Source organism: Larimichthys crocea, chromosome XV (genome assembly GCF_000972845.2).
Source record: "Larimichthys crocea isolate SSNF chromosome XV, L_crocea_2.0, whole genome shotgun sequence".
NCBI lineage: Eukaryota > Metazoa > Chordata > Actinopteri > Sciaenidae > Larimichthys > Larimichthys crocea.
Window position 1 is genome coordinate 16,110,182 of NC_040025.1, and position 20,402 is coordinate 16,130,583.

Consider the following 20,402-nt stretch of genomic DNA (forward strand, 5'->3'; position numbering starts at 1 on the left):
ACTAAATGTTTGTAAAGTCCCCTCTTTTGTAATTGAAATGTCGCCTTGACGTAGGATGACAGAGTCACTTGACTTGTGTTGATAGCTGGTAAAAGTGGGTGTTGACTGTGTGCTCATTATGACAAAGCGCTCAGACAGCTCAACTCCAGCCTGATGTGGAGTGTGGAAGGCGGGGAGGGGAGGAGAGAGACTCTTCGGGTGTGGGAGTTTTGGGGGAATTCAGAAAATGTTGTTTTCTGATGGTTAGCCTGCAGCAAGAAAACTTTAAATAAATGCCTTGATGTGTCAAAGATATACAGTATAAAGTCACTGCTCTCCCATCCCCCCTCTTCTTCCCCACTCTCACCATGCTGTGCTCAGTTTGCCACTTCAGCCAAACGCTGACTTGTCTGACTTTATTGGAGACAAAAGAACCGCAGGATAGAGGGGGGACAGCAGGCGGAGAATGAGGGGCGGGACAGCAGCACAGGTCGGTTCATTTAGGATATCAGTAGCTCATAATGGACGTCATTCACTTTAATGTAAGTTATAAAAACAAAAGAGCCAACGTGTTTAGTTACAGGAACAACACCGTCAGTCATTGTGTTTATCCTGGCACTATTTGGAATTTCCAAACAGCTGGAGCTAAAATAGAAAATAGAGCACATTTAGAAAGTTTATTAGATAAACCACATATGACAAAAGTGAGATGAACTTACCAAAACAATGGCAAATTTCTCCTCCAGCTCGGTGGGATCAGGCATGGGCACCTTCAGAGGCATGATGTGATGCTTCATCTCCGACTGTCCGTCCACACTTTCTATATTACCCATTTTTCCACCCAGATGTGTTGTATCCTCAAGTTAGATAAAAAAATAAAAAATAAAAAAAACTCGCAATCCTTCGGCTTCTTTCAGTGATGATAAATCCAAGTAAAATAAAAAATAATCCAACAATTTCATTAACGGATTAATCCAAATAATCCACTCCAAAACAAAAACAGCTGACAGTGCAGTAGCCTCGTATTAATGTCCCAAAATGCCATTTACACTTACTCACGCGTTTAAGGTTTACAGTGTGTCCCACTGTAGTTTCCCTTCAAAACTTCACTTTCAAAAGTAACAATAAAAGTACAGCTGCTTTCTCTTCCACAAAGTACTTTCTAATTCGCCTGGCCAATCCATCACTTACAGCAGATAACTTTTCAAAAGCCGACAAACAGTTACTTTTAGTTGCTGCTCAACTTTCTTGGCTACGACGTGTTTCCATTCATTATTGTTGTGTGATCCTGATTAAAGCTCTTTGCTGTTGCTTCCACTCAGAGGGCAGGTTTTCTTCTCTAGTCCCGCCTCCAAAAAAGCTGTGGGAGGCGGGCGCTCCCGTGAGCTAAAAAGACCTGTCAATCACTGCATCTCCTTTGCCCTGCCCCTCACATCTGTAGACAGTGAGCCCACATACAGCTGGACAGAAAAGTGAGGCTTTGTCAGCACTTTATCGCCACCTGATGGCAGGACGTGAGCATGATATTTCATCAAAACACTCTCCAAAATGTACTTTTGGAGAGTGTTTTGATGAAATATCATTGTGGGGAATCTTGCTCACCTGGTGGGAGTATGCACCCCACGTACAAAGCCTCAGTCCTAACAGGTTCCACCCCATCCTGGGGCCCCTTGCGGCATGTTATTCCCCTTCTCTCTTCTCCCTACCCCGTCTCTGTCCAATGAAAATGATTTAAGCAGAAATTTTGGCGCAAAAACAAAGTCACAAAACAGTTTGGTTCATGAGAGTGCAAGCTTTAATCAATAACATCAGCAGATACATGATGATATGTTTTAAATAATGTCAAAGTTCAGCAGTTTTCCTCTTCAGTTCTGACACTTAAAACACTTTTTTCTTTTTTTTCTTTCCACTCCCACAAATCAGTGTCCAAGCCTTTGTGGTGAGCTGTCCCCCTTGCTGGCGTACAATATTTGGTTGCTTCTCATAAGGTCATAACTTTTTTTTTTGCTTAAAAAATAAAGTCTAAACATGGCCGACAGCTTCAGCCTGTTGCGTTTAGCGCTACAAACACATACAAACACAAGGAAGCATGGGTGTGATAACACCAGCGATGTGTTTTCAGTATCTACAAAGTTTTCTCTTCATAAAAGCACAGTGATTTAGACTCTGCTTACAGTATCATACCTCTGTTTTCAGTGGTAAATGTGAGGGTCTAGGTTTGTAATACTTTGATTTATAAAAGTAACTTTAAGATAGCTCTGGTTAAAACATATAAAACTTCATCTGGAACATAATTCATAAACACTGACAAATTGTGCACAGTTTTGTAATACTTAAGGCAATAATATAAACGTATTTAGACAAAACAAATACCGGGATTTTTATGAAGATTGTAAAAAATAAAATTTAAAAACAACTTTGTGTTGTTTGCTGTAAATCCATAAAACATCAACATACCCTAGAATATTAACCACAGCATAAGCCCTTTTGTAAATAAAATTCAAAGAGGACTTTGACATGCTTTTGAACAAATATAAACTTGGTAGGCTGTACAACATAGTTGCATTATTATCAAATATCTACTCAGCCAAAATATTCTACTGAAGAATCTGTCCAAGACAGTGTGGATTCAGCACAGTTACGGATGATAAGCTACATGTAAAGTTTCTTCTCATAAATACTGATGGACTGTTTTTATGGAGCAGATACTGCATGTCATTGATTTTTTTTTCTTCAGTGATGGTGGAAATCTTTCATTTAAGCTGAATATACAAACACATTAATCACAGCTCACAGAAGCAACATCTAATGTTATATATTACTCAAAACCAAGCGTTGATTCTTCTAGTTGGTCTCTGCTACCAGATCGTACCTGGAAAAACAGACAGGACACAATAATCTTGAGTAATATTTGAACACAGTGTTACACAATATTCTTCAGCGGCTGTTTAAATTGTTACCATTGTGTGACACCAGCCTTGAGGTCAATTTGGTCCAGGTCCAGCTGCAACTGAGGTGAACAAGGAGAAGCAAAAGATTATGTTTCGAATTTCTGTTAGTTCTGCTTAGTTTTCACCTGTGTCTTGTTGTTCTGACCTTACTCCTGTATTTAGTCTACCTGTTCCTTTATCTGGGTGTCAGTTTGCCTTCATATGATGTTCGAGTTTTTAACTATTCTTAGTTCTTTGTTCTCCTGGTGTTCTTTTGGATTTTTGCCATATTTCCCTGCTTCACGCCTGCCTAATGGGCTTTTGATTATCTGTCTGCTCCCAGTTAGATTTGTTTGCTTGTTTGGACTGCCTCACCATCCTGTAAGTCATTTGAGTTTTGGAATAAATCACTGAACTGCATCAGCTGTGCCTTCTGGTGTCTGTATTTGGGCGCAATCCCTTGTGTTCCCCATTACCCTGCTTGACAACTGTGACAACAATTAACTGCATTGCAGGCACGACTGATAACATATATACCTTGCCGATAAGCTCCCTCTCTCTGCTCATGAAGGAGACGCTGTTCTTCACAGACAGGTCCAGTCTTCTCTGTATGGACTCCTCCAGAGAGAAATCAAAGTCAAACCTGCAAAGAGAGAAAGGTGGATCAATTAACATCCCTACAATTCCTTCAGAGCTATGAGTATTTGTTTGTCTTACCTCTCATTAAATTCTGGGTTGAGGTCTCTCTTCTTGGTGGCAGTTCTCCTCTTGGTGGTAGCCTTCTTGTCAGGCAGTAGGATGAAGGAAACATAAGGGTCTGCACCGTCCTTGGAGCAAGCTGCCAGAGCTCTGAGGGTGTATAGCAATCAGAGTCACAATATGTGCTGGTACAGAGTGCACCTGCTCAAAAAATGTGACAATAAAGTGGTAACATATGTCATATAGAGACCTGCAGGCATGAACAGTGATGAAAAGCCTGCTCTCCTCTGTGGAGTAGCCAACAGTAAGCTTCACCTGGCTTGCTGTGTTTGCGTCACTAGTTCTGAAGACACAGTGTAGAAAATGTCATTATTTGAATACTTTCTGCAAAACAGACCCAAACCAGGATGAAATGAAACTGGAAAGCAGTCCACAACCCTGATGAATGTATGGAGGGTATCACTCACAAGAACGTATTTCTCTGTCTGAGGTCTAGATGGGAAGGAACCCATCTAGGAATGACTTCATCTCCACTGACGTCACTACCTGCATCCCCTGGAGCCTTACGACACACCGCCAGCTGAGTATCCAAGATCTGCAAGATGTACAGAAATAGAAATCACAGCTCAGCATGACATTGCTGCTGAATTATAAACTTTTCCCTTAAGTCTGTATAAGGACTCAATTCTACAGACTTGCTATGAAGTAAGACGGTAAAGTATTTGTGCACTGCAAGGTTGGTTTAATATGTTCAATAAGGGGGCTGTCGCTGCATCCTGATCTCAGCACAGTCCAAGATAATTGTGACTGGTTTAAAGAAACACAAGCCAGAGTACTTTTGCCCCTGTAGCAGAATGGTAATGGATCATACCAAAACTTTCTCCAGCACTGGCACAACAATAAAGTTTAGAGTTGGTCTATATGTTCTGTACCTTGAGCACGACCCTCAGTAGTATCTGGCTTTCTGGCAGCGCTCCATCCAGATTGAGCCAGCGATCCAGCTCCAAACCTGGCTCAGCCAACACCTCTCTGAGAGGAAGTGTCAGGGATCCAAGGGACTGACCCCAGCTGTGGGAGAGCTAAATACACACATATACAAACAAACATTTTTCAGCCTATTATCATATCTGCATGAAATACCAGCTTTGACTGAACAACATTTTTAACAACCATGAATTCATATAGTCTGCTTTACAGCTGACGTAGGTAAGATAAAAAGTAGAAATGCAGATGCTGTTTATGACCTTCACTGTGAGTGTTTCATCTCTGGGGTCGCGAACCAAAAAGTAAAAGGCTTCGTCCCATCGAGGGGATGTGGCACGCTCACAAATCTTAAAAAACAAAAAACAGGAGAAGTTCAAAGAATACACTTTTCTTTTGATGCATTCACAAGCTTGTGTAAGACATTATGATTCTACCTTGGTTTTGTGTGAAACGTTTTTGAGGAGAATCTCAGCCCCGACTTTTGGCTCCTTTCCACTCTTCTTCAACTAAAATCACACATAAAGAATATTGTAATAGAAAAACAGCGTCAACAGCATCTACTAAATTTAAAACATCACAATGATTTATTGTAAAATTGAGCACACAGCTGTATTGGCACTGCCATTAAATGCAACTATTGTATTTCTACAAGGGCGAGGAAAAACACATCACAATAAACAACAAATAGCCCCCCAAGGACTCATAGCATGATCTCACCGACAGGCCGTGGGCACGCTCCACATACACAAACAAAACAGCTGCTGATGGCACAACCTTGTTCTGGTATGACTGCTGGGTCTGGTACTGCAGGATCTGTAGGAAGTGGGAAATTGTGTCACACAGAGAAAGAATACAAGAGGAGGGAGGGTGGGAGTTTTAGTAGGAGTTATTGAGCAATAAGAATGTTGTGGTTAAATTTTCTTTCGTAACATTGCCAACAAAGATAAAAACATACTTGTAAATAAACTAATCTTCACCGCGCATCTGCAGAGATATCATCAACCGTACACACTAGCTATATGGAGAAAGTCCCTCACCACACTTCTGTTGATTAAAAACTGCGTCAGCCATAGCAACCAAATAAGACTGATAAGACTTGAAAACAAGTGTACCAGGCTCTCACAGAACAAGAGGCAGCATTTAATAGATAGGTTTGGATTTTTCTCAAGGTTGCTGTTTCATTTCTCCTGTCCATACTGGCGAGTGAAGCTGTCTCTTCCTTCAAAGTATCCTGCTATGGCTCAGGAACGAAACGCAGTGGAATGGAAATACAAAGTGGTAATGTCATACTACAAAGATTGTAACTTTGGAAAAGATTCAGTCAGACTGCTGAAGCCTCTTATTAACTTTGGCTAAACTTTGAAATGCATTTTTTGCACAGAACCACAACTGCAGATTTATTTTGTCTCTTACTTTGGAGTTCCACTAAAAAATAATGTGTGGACAGGAGGAACAATTAAAGTGACCAGCAACTCTTTTGTTGTACATATGGCATGGTAGTATTGTATTAAGAGAGGCCTGAACAGGTCTGAATATTAATATAGGATGTTTGTTTTTTTATCATGCACTTTGCAATTTGCATACATGTATCTTTATTTGATTGCATTCATTTTTTAGAACGTCTAAGTTTGATTACTACATTATTTGTATTTTGCCTTAGTATATGTAAATAAAAAGAGAGTCGATATCTTACCTGCTCCAGTCTGGGCAGGTCAGACACTCTGGGCAGCCACTCCAGCACCAGGTGAACTCGGCCTGACTTCACATCATTTAGAGTGTACCACTGTAACAAGAGTGGCACAGAAATATCTGGCTTAATAAATGTAAACATTATTTGTTAAACAATCTGTTCATGTGTCTGTCACGCACCATATCAATGAATTGCGCGCTGATGATATCTCGTAGGTTAAGCTTGAACCTGCAAAGACAAGATTCAGAAGTTTAGCGTCTTTTTCACTGACATATTACTTCAATTTTGAGAGGCATGTAGCCAGATATCCTGTGAAATTTTTATTTGTAATTTCAGCAGACACCTTCCAAGGAAGTCATCCTGATCGATGTCTTTGTCAAACAACTCAAACTGGATCTCCTGACCAGGAAGCTGGGTCAAAATCACCTAAATTGTAGAAAAAGAATAAAATAAAATTTTAAATTAAACCTAATAATTTAATCAGATGAGTAGAAGAAGTAAGTCATTGAGCATTAAACAAAGATGATACCTCATAGAGTTCATTCCAGGTGGGATTGAGGTTCTCTTTGATGGTGTGGCTACGGTAAGTAATACCAGCCACACGTATCTTGACATAGGGGTCGCTCTTCCCCTTCACCATGCCCCCCATGAAGTTGTCCTTCGCTATCAGGTTTTGGGCCTCAACCAGATGGATGCGCAGCACTCCCTGTGGGCAGAGCAAAGACAGGGAATGCTACTGTAGTGTACGTATAAATAACTGAATGGTGCTGTCGTTCAACTCAAGGTAACTGTTTTTACCTCAGTTGCAAAATCTGGGTCAGGCGTGGTGTGCTGTGGTCGTGTTGGTTGAGGTTTAGCTAACCCACCGGGCCCCGTAGGGTTCAACTCTGATGTAATTCCCCCCTGACCCATCCCGGACCCAGGGACCAAAGGCCTTGGGGATGGAGTTGTAGGAGTGGCATCATCGCTTAGCCACAGAACCTAGCAGGAAACAAATAACAGTAATTATGGTAAGCAAAAGCAGTAAATTACAAAGGAACACTCTTTCATGCTTGTTCACAATATAGAAGAGAACATGCAGGTTTCTGTGTCAATGTTTTTCTGTTTCAGTATTCATGTGGACCACATGTTCTCACATAGACAGAAAGATGGCAGTAAGAACACCTGGAGTTTAGGTTCATTGGTAGGGTTAAGTTCAGGCATGTAAAAGGAAGGAGGAGTTAAGCATTAGGAATTCGTGTATGATGCAAATTTGTGAATGCACAGTTAAAAAAGGGAAATGTGCGGCGAAAATGTCATCTGTCGCTGGATCCAAGCTTCTTGATGAAGTCCTACGGGAAAGCAAGTTCTTGCCTGTCGATATGGTTGAGCTCCTGAACAGAGAAAATGAAATGCTTGAAGGAGGTGTTGAGTTGGGCCTTCTTTTGCAGCTGCATCAGAGAGTTAAAATGTTGGTGGTAGATGTGAGCGTAAACCCTGAACAGATGTTTCAGGACAGTTTTGGTAGTAAGAACACATGAATGGTCTACTTTAGGTTCATTTTTTATGTTAGGGTTAAGTTCAGGCATGTAAAAGGGAGGAGATAAGCATTAGGAAGTCAAGCGTGATGCAGATTTGTGAATGCACGAGTACTTGATAACCACTCCAGTATCTTACATTCATTAAACTTTGCAGGGGGCATCTGATTTTCATGGATAACAAGCACACACTGAGCCAGTGTAAGTTTAAATCTGAGATCTTTCCTTTGAAGGGGGAGTTGTGGGTAGGTGCTACTGAAGCATGTGCCTGAGGCCACAGGAGTCCTTTGGGAGCTGGTAGGATTTCAAAGTCCTTCACACAGACACTTCAGCTGGGCGCAAACAGGGCTTGAATCCACATCTAACAGATTTACTACACTGGGTTTATGAGTGAGGTACCAACCCGAAGCACAATTTTGGCAAAGATGCGGCTGGCAGAACCAGAATTATCCAACTGGAACCACTGGTCCATGGTGAGTTCAGGGGTCGCCAGAAGGCGGGTCAGCGGGATGGTCAAGCTGCCCAGGGACAGAGCACGGTCATCATCTTTCACCTAATTGGAGAACACAGGAAACAGAGGATGTAAGGTTGGGATAAAACCAACAGGAAAGTAAAATATAATGAAGGTATGAGGCCATAAAAATATGATTAGTCATAAAAATTGATTAAAACCAAAGGGAGAATCAGTACATAGTATTCAGTGTACTTACCTTCAGTAATTGAATGGAAAACCTTTACAGCTAATTTAACTGGTGTATTTAATTATTATTGATAATGACTCACCTGAATGTCGATATCTTGTTTACGAGGATCCTGAATAAAAAAGGTAAAAGCATCTTCCCACACAGGGCTGTTGGTCCCATAGCAAGTCTGCAGAAGAGAGGAGAAATGTTCACTATGCTCAGAATTTGGATGAATTAAATGAGAACATTTTTTTATACTAACCTTGCTCTCTTTGGTTGTATCCTGAATGGAAATCTGCACCATTGGGCTTGGGTCCTTATTGCCTTTTCTCATCTACAACATATTAAATACATGAATGTAGATAGCAGATAAGATTTTAATGGAAGTTACATGATAAAGTTTCAAATAATCTTACAGGTAGCTCGCGAGCTTGATCAAGATAGATGGCCAAGATGGCGGCAGATGGAGGATCAGCCGTCTTACTGGTCAAGTTTTGGTTCTTCTGGATGACCTGGTAGAACAACAACAGACAGATGCAAAGAGCATGTTAGTGAAATGATCTGAGACCCTAAAAGACCAAAGACCAACAAGTGGCCACCAACAATTTTACCATTTTCATACTACAATCGACAAGCTGACAAAGAATGTGTTTTTGACAGTTTCAGATTGGACTTATTTAAAATTTTTAAATTGCTCTTAGGTTGTCTTTAACTTATTTGTTGTGTTTGTCAGGTGAAACCTAGAACACACAAAGACTTAGACTTAAACATAAAATACATAAAACATATGATAAAAAAACAATTGTAAAAAAAAGAAAAATGTAACTTTTAACTTTATTATGTAATTATTGTGTGATCCACCAACCTGTGACATTGTCTGTTTTATGTTGTCAATCTTTATTGTTATTACTGCATATCTTGGCAGGGACACAAGATATTTAATATATTCTGCATAGATAAAGGTTAAATAAATAAAGTTCACTTATTCACTTATTCACTTGATTTAAAACAAAAATGACATTTGACACAATGTGAAAAACACAAGGTAAACATTTTATCTTGTGATTTTGGACACTTGAATACACATGGGGGAACTGGTGGTTGAGTGATTTAAGGCATGTGCCATGTAACCGCAAAAGTTCCCAGTTGGCCATGAACCTTTGTTGCCTGTCATTACCCTCTCTTCTTATGCTTACTGTCTCTCTATACTGTCAGATCCATAAAGAAAATAAATAACATTGCATAATAATATAGAAATTATCCTGTGATATTATTTCCACCTCACTACCCAAAGCCCTGCCACTGATTGGGCAAAGATTCATTGGTACCATGACACTTTGCTGTACACTGACCTCAGTCAGTCTGTCAGCAGAGGACAGCAGAGAAAGCCACTCCAGCCGGAGGTGGACGCTGCCGGATGGGACGTCCCTCAGATTAAACCACTGTTTACAAAAACAGAGGGTTCATTAAACACAATTCTCCCACATGGCCGATTTCTTTGAGCCTGGACAAGATGGCAGGATAGACGAAGATCAAAGCAGATCACGAGGAGGCACACAGGCTCTGCAATGTCACATGCTAACAGAATTACTCAGATATTTTCCAGAGTGAGACAATTTCATAACTGCATTCTTGTGCTTGGTATTCATTGTATGATCTGAGTAAGAATGTAATGGTAAACTATTGAAGGTCAAACACAGGCATTACTACTTACATCATCCACAACTCTGGCCTTCCTTACAATATCAAGATCCACTTTGACTCTGAAAGAGAGACAGATAAAGAAAGATGGAGAGAGAATCAATGAAGCCATAAATCAACCTGGCTAAGGCTCTCAAATTTCAGCAGAATCGTGACCCAACATGGCAATAGCACAGATGAAAATGACATGAAGAGCACATGGAGACCGAGTAAATGAATGAGAATGAATAAGCTACCTCCCCAGGAAGTCATCCTGGTCTGGGTCTTTGTCAAACACTTCCACTTCCAACTCCTGACCAGGTACTTCATGGACAATCACCTGACACACACATACACACATAAATGGACAAATACACAATACACACAACAAATATAGATACAGCCACACAACACAATAACACAAGGACATGCAAACAGAATCACAATGGAAAGAACTTTTCACTGTTGTGCAGAGTAGATCTCCGAATGTCTGTTCAGTATTTGGTTCAAATTTCGTGATAAAGTGAGCAGGCAGTTTTCGCAATAGCTGCTTATCTTGGAAATAGGGGCTTCCTGCTAACACAGCAGCAGATAAAATCTCCACAAAACTGTTTAACTCTGTGCAAAGATTTATTTACTGCCAAAGACTTCCCAAGGCAATCTATACGAAGCAAGGACAAGGACAACAAGCTATAACTTTTAGCACACAACTGGTGGGAAGTGCAGTGCTTGAATATCAAGCCATTTATCTCACTGTTTCCTTCAGCTTAGTTTCGAATATATTTTCTTTCCTCCCAGCCCCGTCTCACCTCAAACATCTCCCTCCACTGTGGGTTCAGGTTGCTGTCCACGTGATGAGAGGTGAAGATCTGGGTTCCTACACGCAGAATGGCATACGGATCCGACTTCCCATCTATCAAGCCCTTGATGACTGTATCCTTGGCAGTCAGGTCCTCAGCCTCCAGCAGGTGGATACGCACAACTCCCTAGCATTTGCATACACATGAAAGAAAACACATGCATGCACAAATAAAATCTAAATGTTAGTCAAGAAGGTTGGTCACAAAACATGGATCCATATTTTTCATTCACAGTGTGAATTTGCTTGAATTTGAATGTGTTTGCTTGCAACTTATATAGTCTGTGTGGGTCCATGTTTTTCCAGGCCCTTCATAATTGAGACAGTTACCCTTGGGAGAGGGGAGCGGAGCTGCGCAACGTGCAGGTCGGCCACCAGGGGAATAGTGAGACGGTTGGGGAGCACCAGGTGGGAGGCTATTGCATCCATTATCATAGTGTCCGACATGGCACTGCAAATGAATGCAAGATGATGTTGGGGACACACAGGAGGGAAGGGGAGACACACGCAAAGACAAACAGACAGAGGCTATATACTACTGCGGACCACATGAACATGCATAAAATAACATGATATTCAGGTTCTCAACCAACAGGAAGCACCCATTGGCTAAATATGAGAGCAGTCGTCTGGCAAATCATGTTGGCTAATGTCATCTGAAGGAGGAATACAATTAAAAATTCATGACAAACTGTCATTGAGAGTATTGCCATAGGGAACTGATGTGTCAGCAACAAATGTGCGCCTCTGACAATGCTTTAATTGTATTTTCACAAAAGTGTATTATTATTGTAAGATTATGACACACACCGTGTAGAATCAGCCATGATACAATTACACGGAATATGAATTAGTTACATCGTTCACATCTGTCAGACCATCAGTTTGTCTTGCTATTTTATTTAATTGTACCGTAGTTGATTCTACATTGTCTGCAGTCTGACCTTACATAATAGACCTTAAAAACTACCTTGATATAAATGCATGAAGTCATAATATACATATTCAACAGCAGTATGTGGTATTAGGTTAAACAAGTTAGAGGATAAAGCTGACATTGTTCAATATTTTTCTTCTTATCAACACACACCATGAAATAATGAATAAAATCAAAATCATGTTATTCTGTGTATGGTACATTTTTTACAAGTGGTCGCAAATATCTGCTTTCAATATTTAGAAAATGCTTGTTTTTTTTAGCAAATGTTACTCCAACAGGAGTAAACATTGCATTTTTGGGGACTATTTTAGGACGAAGGTTAATACAATTTTGGTGCTGTATTGAGTTTTTAGGGACAGTGTGTGCCATTGATGAAACACAGAACCCTTGTTTGTCATACTGAAGAAATATGTTACCCAGTGCAACAGCATGACTCATTTTGTTTTTATCTTTGAACCACAATGGAGCTCTGTGGAACACAGGAATATCTGGCTTTAGTTACTTGTTAATATGATCAATTCATTGTAGGTTTTAGTCTTTTCACCGGATTTGTTGACAAGAAGAAAAATATAGGATATCACCAGGATGTGAGCACACAGGTCTGTCACTCAACAGAAAAAAATCTGTGATTCTAGTGGCTAAATAAATAATAAATGCATCAATCAATTCCGAAAAAATGCAGCACCCGCTGCAAAACTTTATCAGCCCTTCTCCACTAACCAGGCACTCGTCACTGAAAGATAAACACCAGACAGACACAGCAGATTAATGCAGCCACACCCTAAAATATATCTCCATATAACTCACTTCAGCCCAGGGATATCTAACAGGTTGGTCAGCCCAGTCCAGTTGATGTCCAGTTTCTATGACAGATAAAAGTAAAGACATATGTATAGACCTATAGACATATAACAATGCAGTGCAAAACTGAAAAACAATCACGTGGTTCACTTGTGGTGCTACACTCACAGGCCTGCGGATGAAGAACATTGTGATGGCTCCAACCAGTGGCACATCTCCGATCAGAGGCTCAAGGATCACACGCAGTTTCCCATGGAGCTACAATGAGAAAATGTAGCATTGAGAGGATGTTTTAACAATGACTAATAATGCAAGAATGTGTTCATATTTATTCTCATACCTGGACTCCTTTCACTCCGGCTTTGCAAAAGTACTTTTTAATTTCTACGTTGATCTCGACATCACCGGCGTAGCTGCAAGTAGAAGAACAGTGACAAGTCTAGAGATAATGTTTAACCAAGGGAAAGCGCTGAAAGATGATAAGTTGTTTTTGTGGGTTTGGATTCAGTAAACAATGATCTGCCAACAGCTCTTGCACTCATGCAGGGCACTTCATAGTAACTCAGGAATAGTTGTGTGTCTGGCATGTTACACACATGTAATCATATGAATTAATGAAGAAGTTGTGATGCATTACCTCAGGTACAAATCCAACATAACCTGTCTCTTATCATGTTCTGTGTGAGCCTTTACACCAACCACCTTCAAAGCCTGTGAATGCAACAGCTGCTGTTACACAAAGCAAATAACTTAAGTAGACTCTGAAATCACATTAGAACAGACATGCATGAAGAAGATCATTTGCTGTAATGGAATCATCAATATTTATGCGTGTAATACTGTCATGCATTCAATGACTTGCATACAGATTTACCCACATTAATATACTGGGTTTCACTGTGTTTTCTTGGTCGTGGAACATCTGCAGAATAAATTGCTGCTTTTATGGCAGGCCATTAAGATACCTTGTCTCCTATGTTGACCTTGGTGAAGCTGAGAGTCTGCAGATGAATGCTTGAGGCACGGATGGCTGGAGCAATGGTTTCCAACAGCAGCTTCTCAAGATACTGGCCAATGAATGGCCAAGCCTGCTGCAGGATCTACATGTATACAACATATGGTCATTTATTATTCTTGTGGCAGATTTGAATACGGCAATGACATGATCTGATAGTATACACTGTATAAGATACAATATTTAGTCAGATAATACAAGTAATCAAACGTGGTTCATGTTTGCAACCATGGAAATATAATTCTTTGGGTTACAATGAATTACCATGTGTGAAAGTGCATAGTCATAGCAGAGCACTTCCTTCGAATAAGAAATAATTTACAAGCACATGACAGCACGTAATACGGAGTCATCAACACACGCAGACACACACACTCCACAAAGCCATGACTGCATACTGTTGATATACTGTCACACATCTGACAGGGAACAATGTCTAAATAGTGAACAATAGTTCACTATGGTAACCACAAATAATTTAGGCAGTGCCCAATTGTTTTTTGTGGCTGCAACTTCCGCATATTTCCACACGTTTTGCTTGATTTCTACAGTTATTCATCATTGTGAAGAACATCATTCTGACTTACAGTTAAAAAACTAAAAGTAATCACTCAATAATTTCCTCAGAGATTTCCCAGAAAGAGGTGCTGTGTGTTATGTCTTCATTCATGTGGTACAGTTCTAATTGATCAATTAATAACAATTAACTTCTAGTGTAACCAAGATAGCATAGTCAGCACACAGTGAATAATGTCAAATTTGTCCACAGGAAAGAATATGATTCAACATATATGTAGAATAAAGTTTCCAATAATTATAATAATTCTGATGTTTGATGTGTTTGTGCATGTCTGTATGTATGTAAGTGTTATTTGTGTAACTGTATGTTCAATCAGTGTGTTTGTGAACTGACAGGACAGTTGTATCATATCACATCGTGTCATTCCTCATGCTGGTGTTAGCTTTAGCTTTTCAGTGTGAGGTATAAGAACGAGGTGCCAGGTCCTGTCACCTATTGGTTACTGATCCTCTGACCTCCACTTCTATTCATTATTCATGATATAGTTACAGATGTACAGTTTTCTACAAAAGTCCAACTCCTCAGGCTTTTTCACATGTGTGTCAAATTTCTCTGCTGGTACTAATTTCAACATGTTGTTAAATATAATAAAAGGTGAGGACATTTCAGGGCTAATATTTGTTGTTATGACTGCAGGAGAAGATAGTAAGTGTGAGCAGCTGGATCACATGTCAGGAAGCCTCGAGGACAGACGTGGGCTGGTGAAAGATGAGTCTAGCAAATTGCCATCCTACAAACTGAGGTTCAGTCACTGAGTTCATTACATTTTTCTCTCCAGAAGGGCGAATTGTAGTATTAGTATTCATATCCACACTTGCCTAGTGCTGACGTGAGGTTAACTGTACCAATAGAGAGAAAAAAAAATCTGCAATATGAGCTGAGTCGCTCTCCCTGCCTCTTAATTACACCAGTAGATGATCGACACTGTTGGAGAGGTTGCAACGGGAGCCAGGTCATTTAAAGTCCATGCAAGTGCTCTTTAGCTTTATATTAAATTATGTATATATATATTATATTATATTAAATGTGATGCAATAAAGCTGCAACTGGAGTTACTCAAGTGATCACATGTTCACATTATCTTGAAATCATTGTTGTTTCCTCTATTGACACAGTTCCGCTGTATGAATCAAAGCAGTGGATCATCATATGAGGTGCTAAAGATAAGTCTTCCTCACACAGCTGCACATGTGCAAAAACATACCTTATTCAGCCACTCCACTTTTTCCACATCTGGAAAGTTGACCTGTGGACGAATGATACGGGTCGGTTATGCGCTCCAATATGACACAGGAGTGTAAAATGACCTCATGATCTGAGGAGAGCAGTTAAAATATTTTTCTGGACACGTGGATTGAGCACAAGTCTGTTAAGGTGTACTGGTCAGAATGTGCACTATATAGCAATATATAAAATGTTTATATATAAAATATTTAACTCAGAAGCTGTGAGAGAACAAAGACTTAAAAACTTAACACTCATGTGGTCACAGACATTCAGGAAACTGCCAACCACATGCACATCAGCCTTTCCTCCAAACCACATAGACACGAGATCTCAAGATTAAGCCTGTTTACACACACACTTACAGGCTACACACACACACACAGTTTATTCTGTCCCACTCTCTATCCAGATATGGTGGTCTTGGTTACTGCCTTTGCCTTCAAGACCTCATCTGACATGTTAACTCACATTCCTCAGTGCAGCAGCAGTCAGCAGTCCCCAGGCACTGCACATTAGGAATGTCTAAATATGGGGCTGATCGGAAAGAGGAAAATGTAGGACTGTCATGTAAAACTGTAGGACAGTCATGCACATATTTATCTGAGGGTTGCCATGCACCAGCGGTTTTCCTGTCCTTTTGTGCATAAATGTGTGAATTAAGTTATGCATGTAAGCCGGAGATGCAAAGCAACTGAGGGACAGCTCAAGTTCAGCCTGACAGATGTGGCAGATGTGACAGGTGATACAAGCTGCAGAGAATGACCATGGTACTCAGTGCTTACCCACGGAGGTAAATCCCTTTTGGCTCTGAAAACGCTTTCAGTGGTGAATTTCCTCTCGTTCTCCAGAAGGTACATTGCAGACTTCAACCTCATCACTTTCTCCACTCGACTGTGTTTCCATCCCATGTAGATCATCAGACCGAAGAGGACTACGCTGATGCTGAAGCCATAATATCCGGCCAGGTACACCGGTAGAACAGCACCCAAGCATTTTCCAAACGACCACAGTACGCTGACTGCGCGTTCACCGGGTGGATGGCTCGGTAAGGCCGGGGCTGCGATCGTCGTGCCTCTGTCCATGCCAGGCTCTGCATCCGCGGTTGGCATCGCAAGATCTGTTTAACTTTCGCTGGCGTTCACCTTCTCTGCTTCTACGACTGAGTGGCAAGCGCCACTGAAGATTTACCAGCGATGTGTCACAGAAACCATCGAGGAATCACCAATAAACTGCGTGCTTCGCCCGGTTAGATCATGACTCTGTGCGCTGCGCTGCCCTCAGTTCCGCAGGGGACTAAAATCTCCTATTCCGTGTTTCATTTGCGTTTAGAGGTTTCTCTCACAGAGAAGGGCAAGCAGAGACCAAGACCTACGAGGGCGGGCTCTGCTTCAAGCCCTCCTTCATATGAAATCCAGTAGAAACCCTAAACCCTAGAATTAACTTGTAGCGTCACGCACGGACTCGGGCGGAGCGTATAATCCGGCCTGTGTGCAAAACAAACGACTCCAGAGGGCAAGTTTTATTTAGCGTCAAACCATCAGCAGCGAGTGGCATGAAGGATCCGCAACGCCCAACATACTACCACGGTACACAGGCTGCTCAACCCGTTATCTTTTTTACATAACCGGATTGAATCCTGCTACATGCGCAAGTGCTCCTCCCCATTGCACCAGCGTTTAAGCACAGCAGCGCCTACAGGTGCTTTGACAGAAAGGTGTGTGAGCTGTGTTGCTTTATCGAGTTACACACATGTATACTGAGCCCAGCCTCATGTTGAGTTAGTCCTCCTTTTGGTTTGTGGTACTCATTACCGCCCTTTATCAATGTTTGGCAACTAAAACAGATCAGCTTTTAATCCCTCAGCTGTTGCTAGGTTACACCCAATTAGATGCTCGAGGGTGTGAAAAGATGTGAAAACGGATACATGAAGACAAAACATGGACTGTTTAGCAACATTAACACAGGGCACAGAGAATGACATGGCCATAAAAGCATAAAAAAATGCCTCTATGAGATATTTTAGATTTCGATACGAGACATGAGATTCAGTGTCATTTAGAGATCAAGTTAAATAAATGAGTTATCCCCACAATGTGCAGTACAACAGTTGAATAACATACTGGCATGCAAAGCTGCATAAAACAGATGTGTTTTCACTGTTTCGCACTTCCACATATTACAACTGTACAACCACACCCTAACCATTTTACACAAATCAGAACATATTTATATATAACACATATAACTACATTTTGACATGCATACTACTGTATGCACCTGTGGTAGTCTGTTCATTTTATGCAGTTGCCATCTTCCTTGTTAAATTTGTTCTTTTACATTTGGTACTTTTATATTTTATATGTATAGATTCTTAGATCTCAGAGATTAGTTATTTTTGGTGCAAACCATTATAGATATATATACATATTTAGCATGTGTTGGACAGCTATAGAAAGCTAGAATATCCCATGACCTGACACCAAATTGTGTTGTATTTGAAGAGTACAGAGGTCCAAGGCTAAATTGTGACCACAGTATACATACAGAGGTAGATGATTTGTCTCATATCTCTTGTTGATGTAGTCTAAAATGTTCCTGTGTGACAGGAGATTGCATTTATGTATGTGCCCTCTAAAATGTTTAAAACCCATTATCGATTATTGTTACCATATATAAACTGTTTGTTTGATAATATTTTGTTATATTTCCATTTTCTGCAGTAACATCAACTCTGTACTAATCACCTCCAAACCCAAATAATGGAACTATAACCCACATTTGTACACATGATTAGCACGACTGTCCTCAAAAAGCCTTTTCATTTCTCCAGAAGCAAGAAGCAGAAGTAGCAGTCATAAGATCAGTTCTGTGTTGAAATAATGTAGAAATATTCAGATAATTTGAATTTGTAAAAATACTCCTGTTAAAGGTTACACATTACAAGGACTGCACTGAAAATGTTACTTAAGTAAAAGTATGTAAGGATAATCAAGGAAACATACTTCTGTTATTAAAAGTTAAAGCACTCACTGCAGAAAGATGTAAAAGCAGGATTTTACTGCTGCTGTTGGTTGAGGTGGAGCTGATTTTGAATTATTTTGTATGGGACTACAATCTTTTTTTAAGATATTTTTTGTGCTTTTCAAGCTTTATTGGAAAGAGACAGCTGAAGAGAAGACAGAAAGGCAGGGAGAGAGATGTGGCAGCAAAGGGCTACAGGCTGGATTCAAAATGTGGGTTGCTGCAGCAAGGACTGATCCTTCATACATGGGGCGCACACTCTCATTGATTAATCTTACTATCTTCTCAGTTGATCATTTAATCATTGGCTTGTGAAAATTTTGAACATAGTGAGAAATGCCATCACATTTACCGAAAATGAAACCACCTCTACGCTTATTTTGTTAAACCTTTAATACAAAATTCAATCTTATTAAACAGAAATGTCAATTATAAGAATAATTAAAAAGAAGAAAAATAGTAAAACATCACTTTTGTGAAGCTGGAACCATGAAGTGTTTTTGCATGAAAAAGTACTCTATTACAATAGTGGCTGTCAAATCCTGTTAATCGACTGATTAATTAACTAATTTAGAGCCAAAGTCTGTGGTCCTCTTCTCAGACAAAGCTTGAAAAACCTGTTAACTTATTTTACTTGCTTAGTTCGGCTCAGTGAATAGAGATGGTAAGATTTTATTGATACCAATGCTATTATCGATTCTGTTTATCAGTCTGATTCTTTATCGATTGCCTTACTGATTCATGATTCAAAAGAAGAAAATTTGAAAATTTTAGAAAACTGTAGGCCAGTGCAGGAAATGATGAAGCAATAGCACTTCCTCTTCTTGACATTATGATTTTATAATGTGCAACTGTTAGAAAAACATGTCGGCATAGATGAAAGGAATTGATAAGCTCGTAGGCAAACGATTCAGATGGATAGGACAATTTGAAACTGATTCTCAACTGGAGCCGGTTCCCATTCCTATTGCTGGATAGTTTCTGACTCTGGGAAAGTGAAAAAAAATAAATAAATAAAATCTCTTTAAGCTCTTTAACCAAATCACACATTGAAATCACACACATGAATTTGATAATCCATGTGACATTGTTTCATATCCATTCACTGAGCCCCCACCTGCCACTTTGAAAACTTCTAGACTAATGAATCATTCCAGTTGTATTTGAATATCCTGTTTGGTAGCTTAATTTATTTTTTACTATTATTTTAATTTATTTATTTAAAATTAAGGTACTTATATGTACTTACAATGTACTTAGTTACATTCCATCATTGCAGACCAAGTAATGTAAGACATTTCAAAGTCTACACTAGGCTTCAGACAAATGTCAACAATGTACTGTAAATGTAGTGAGGGCAAAAACTGACTGGAACTTAAATACTCAAACACTGTAACTGTTTAATTAAGTACGACAAATGTTACTCGTGTTTATGGTGGTGATAGTTTTAGAGTATTCTTAGTAACAAACATGCCATATTTGCTAAGTAGGTGGGACTTAGTGAATTATGATGAAATATGATACAGAAGAAAGAAGAAGAAGATCTTGTGCACAAAGAGCTTAAACTACTACTGAAGTACTACTGAACATTTGCAGAAACTTTAGTTGCAAACTCAGCAGAGGGTATTTGAAGTGAGTTTATTTGGATTTCCCTTAGTTACCATTGAGGTGCAACATAGAGAGTTAGTCTTTGAATAGCACAAATAAAACTCAGGATCCCAAAACTACATTCTGCTTTTACTGGCCAGGATAGATTTAGCAGGTTTGTTCAGTGCTCTTTAAGTTATATAATTTATC

At 39.9% G+C, this 20,402-nt stretch overlaps 2 protein-coding genes across 7 annotated transcripts in view; both read right to left on the reverse strand.

Moving 5' to 3' along the window:
* Positions 1–1,302, reverse strand: part of fmnl3 (formin-like 3) — a 31,126-nt gene extending 29,824 nt beyond the window's left edge. For 4 of the 6 annotated variants that reach the window (XR_003463801.1, XM_019268651.2, XM_010747609.3 and 1 more), the window contains exon 1: positions 699–1,301. Coding sequence is in view for 5 of the 6 variants with exons in the window: in XM_019268651.2 (XP_019124196.1) it covers positions 699–812 (114 nt within the window). In the remaining variant the exon portion in view is untranslated. Of the gene's footprint in view, positions 1–698 lie in introns of all 6 variants that reach the window. The other 2 variants (XM_010747617.3, XM_019268650.2) reach the window with 1 other exon arrangement.
* A 454-nt stretch (positions 1,303–1,756) lies between these two features.
* Positions 1,757–17,119, reverse strand: esyt1a (extended synaptotagmin-like protein 1a). The gene is made up of 31 exons (XM_010747628.3): positions 16,367–17,119; positions 15,562–15,603; positions 13,728–13,862; positions 13,400–13,473; positions 13,103–13,175; positions 12,931–13,020; positions 12,769–12,824; positions 11,352–11,472; positions 10,972–11,148; positions 10,420–10,502; positions 10,197–10,245; positions 9,835–9,924; positions 8,899–8,994; positions 8,745–8,816; positions 8,583–8,669; positions 8,203–8,352; positions 7,081–7,263; positions 6,812–6,988; positions 6,626–6,708; positions 6,462–6,510; positions 6,286–6,375; positions 5,310–5,405; positions 5,027–5,098; positions 4,853–4,939; positions 4,541–4,687; positions 4,076–4,203; positions 3,859–3,951; positions 3,627–3,758; positions 3,447–3,552; positions 2,940–2,989; positions 1,757–2,851 (listed from the first exon to the last, which is right to left on the reverse strand). The coding sequence occupies exons 1-31, from the start codon at positions 16,691–16,693 to the stop codon at positions 2,824–2,826; spliced, it is 3,243 nt and encodes a 1,080-aa protein (XP_010745930.2). The 5' UTR covers positions 16,694–17,119; the 3' UTR covers positions 1,757–2,823.
* Between the last annotated feature and the right edge of the window lie 3,283 nt (positions 17,120–20,402).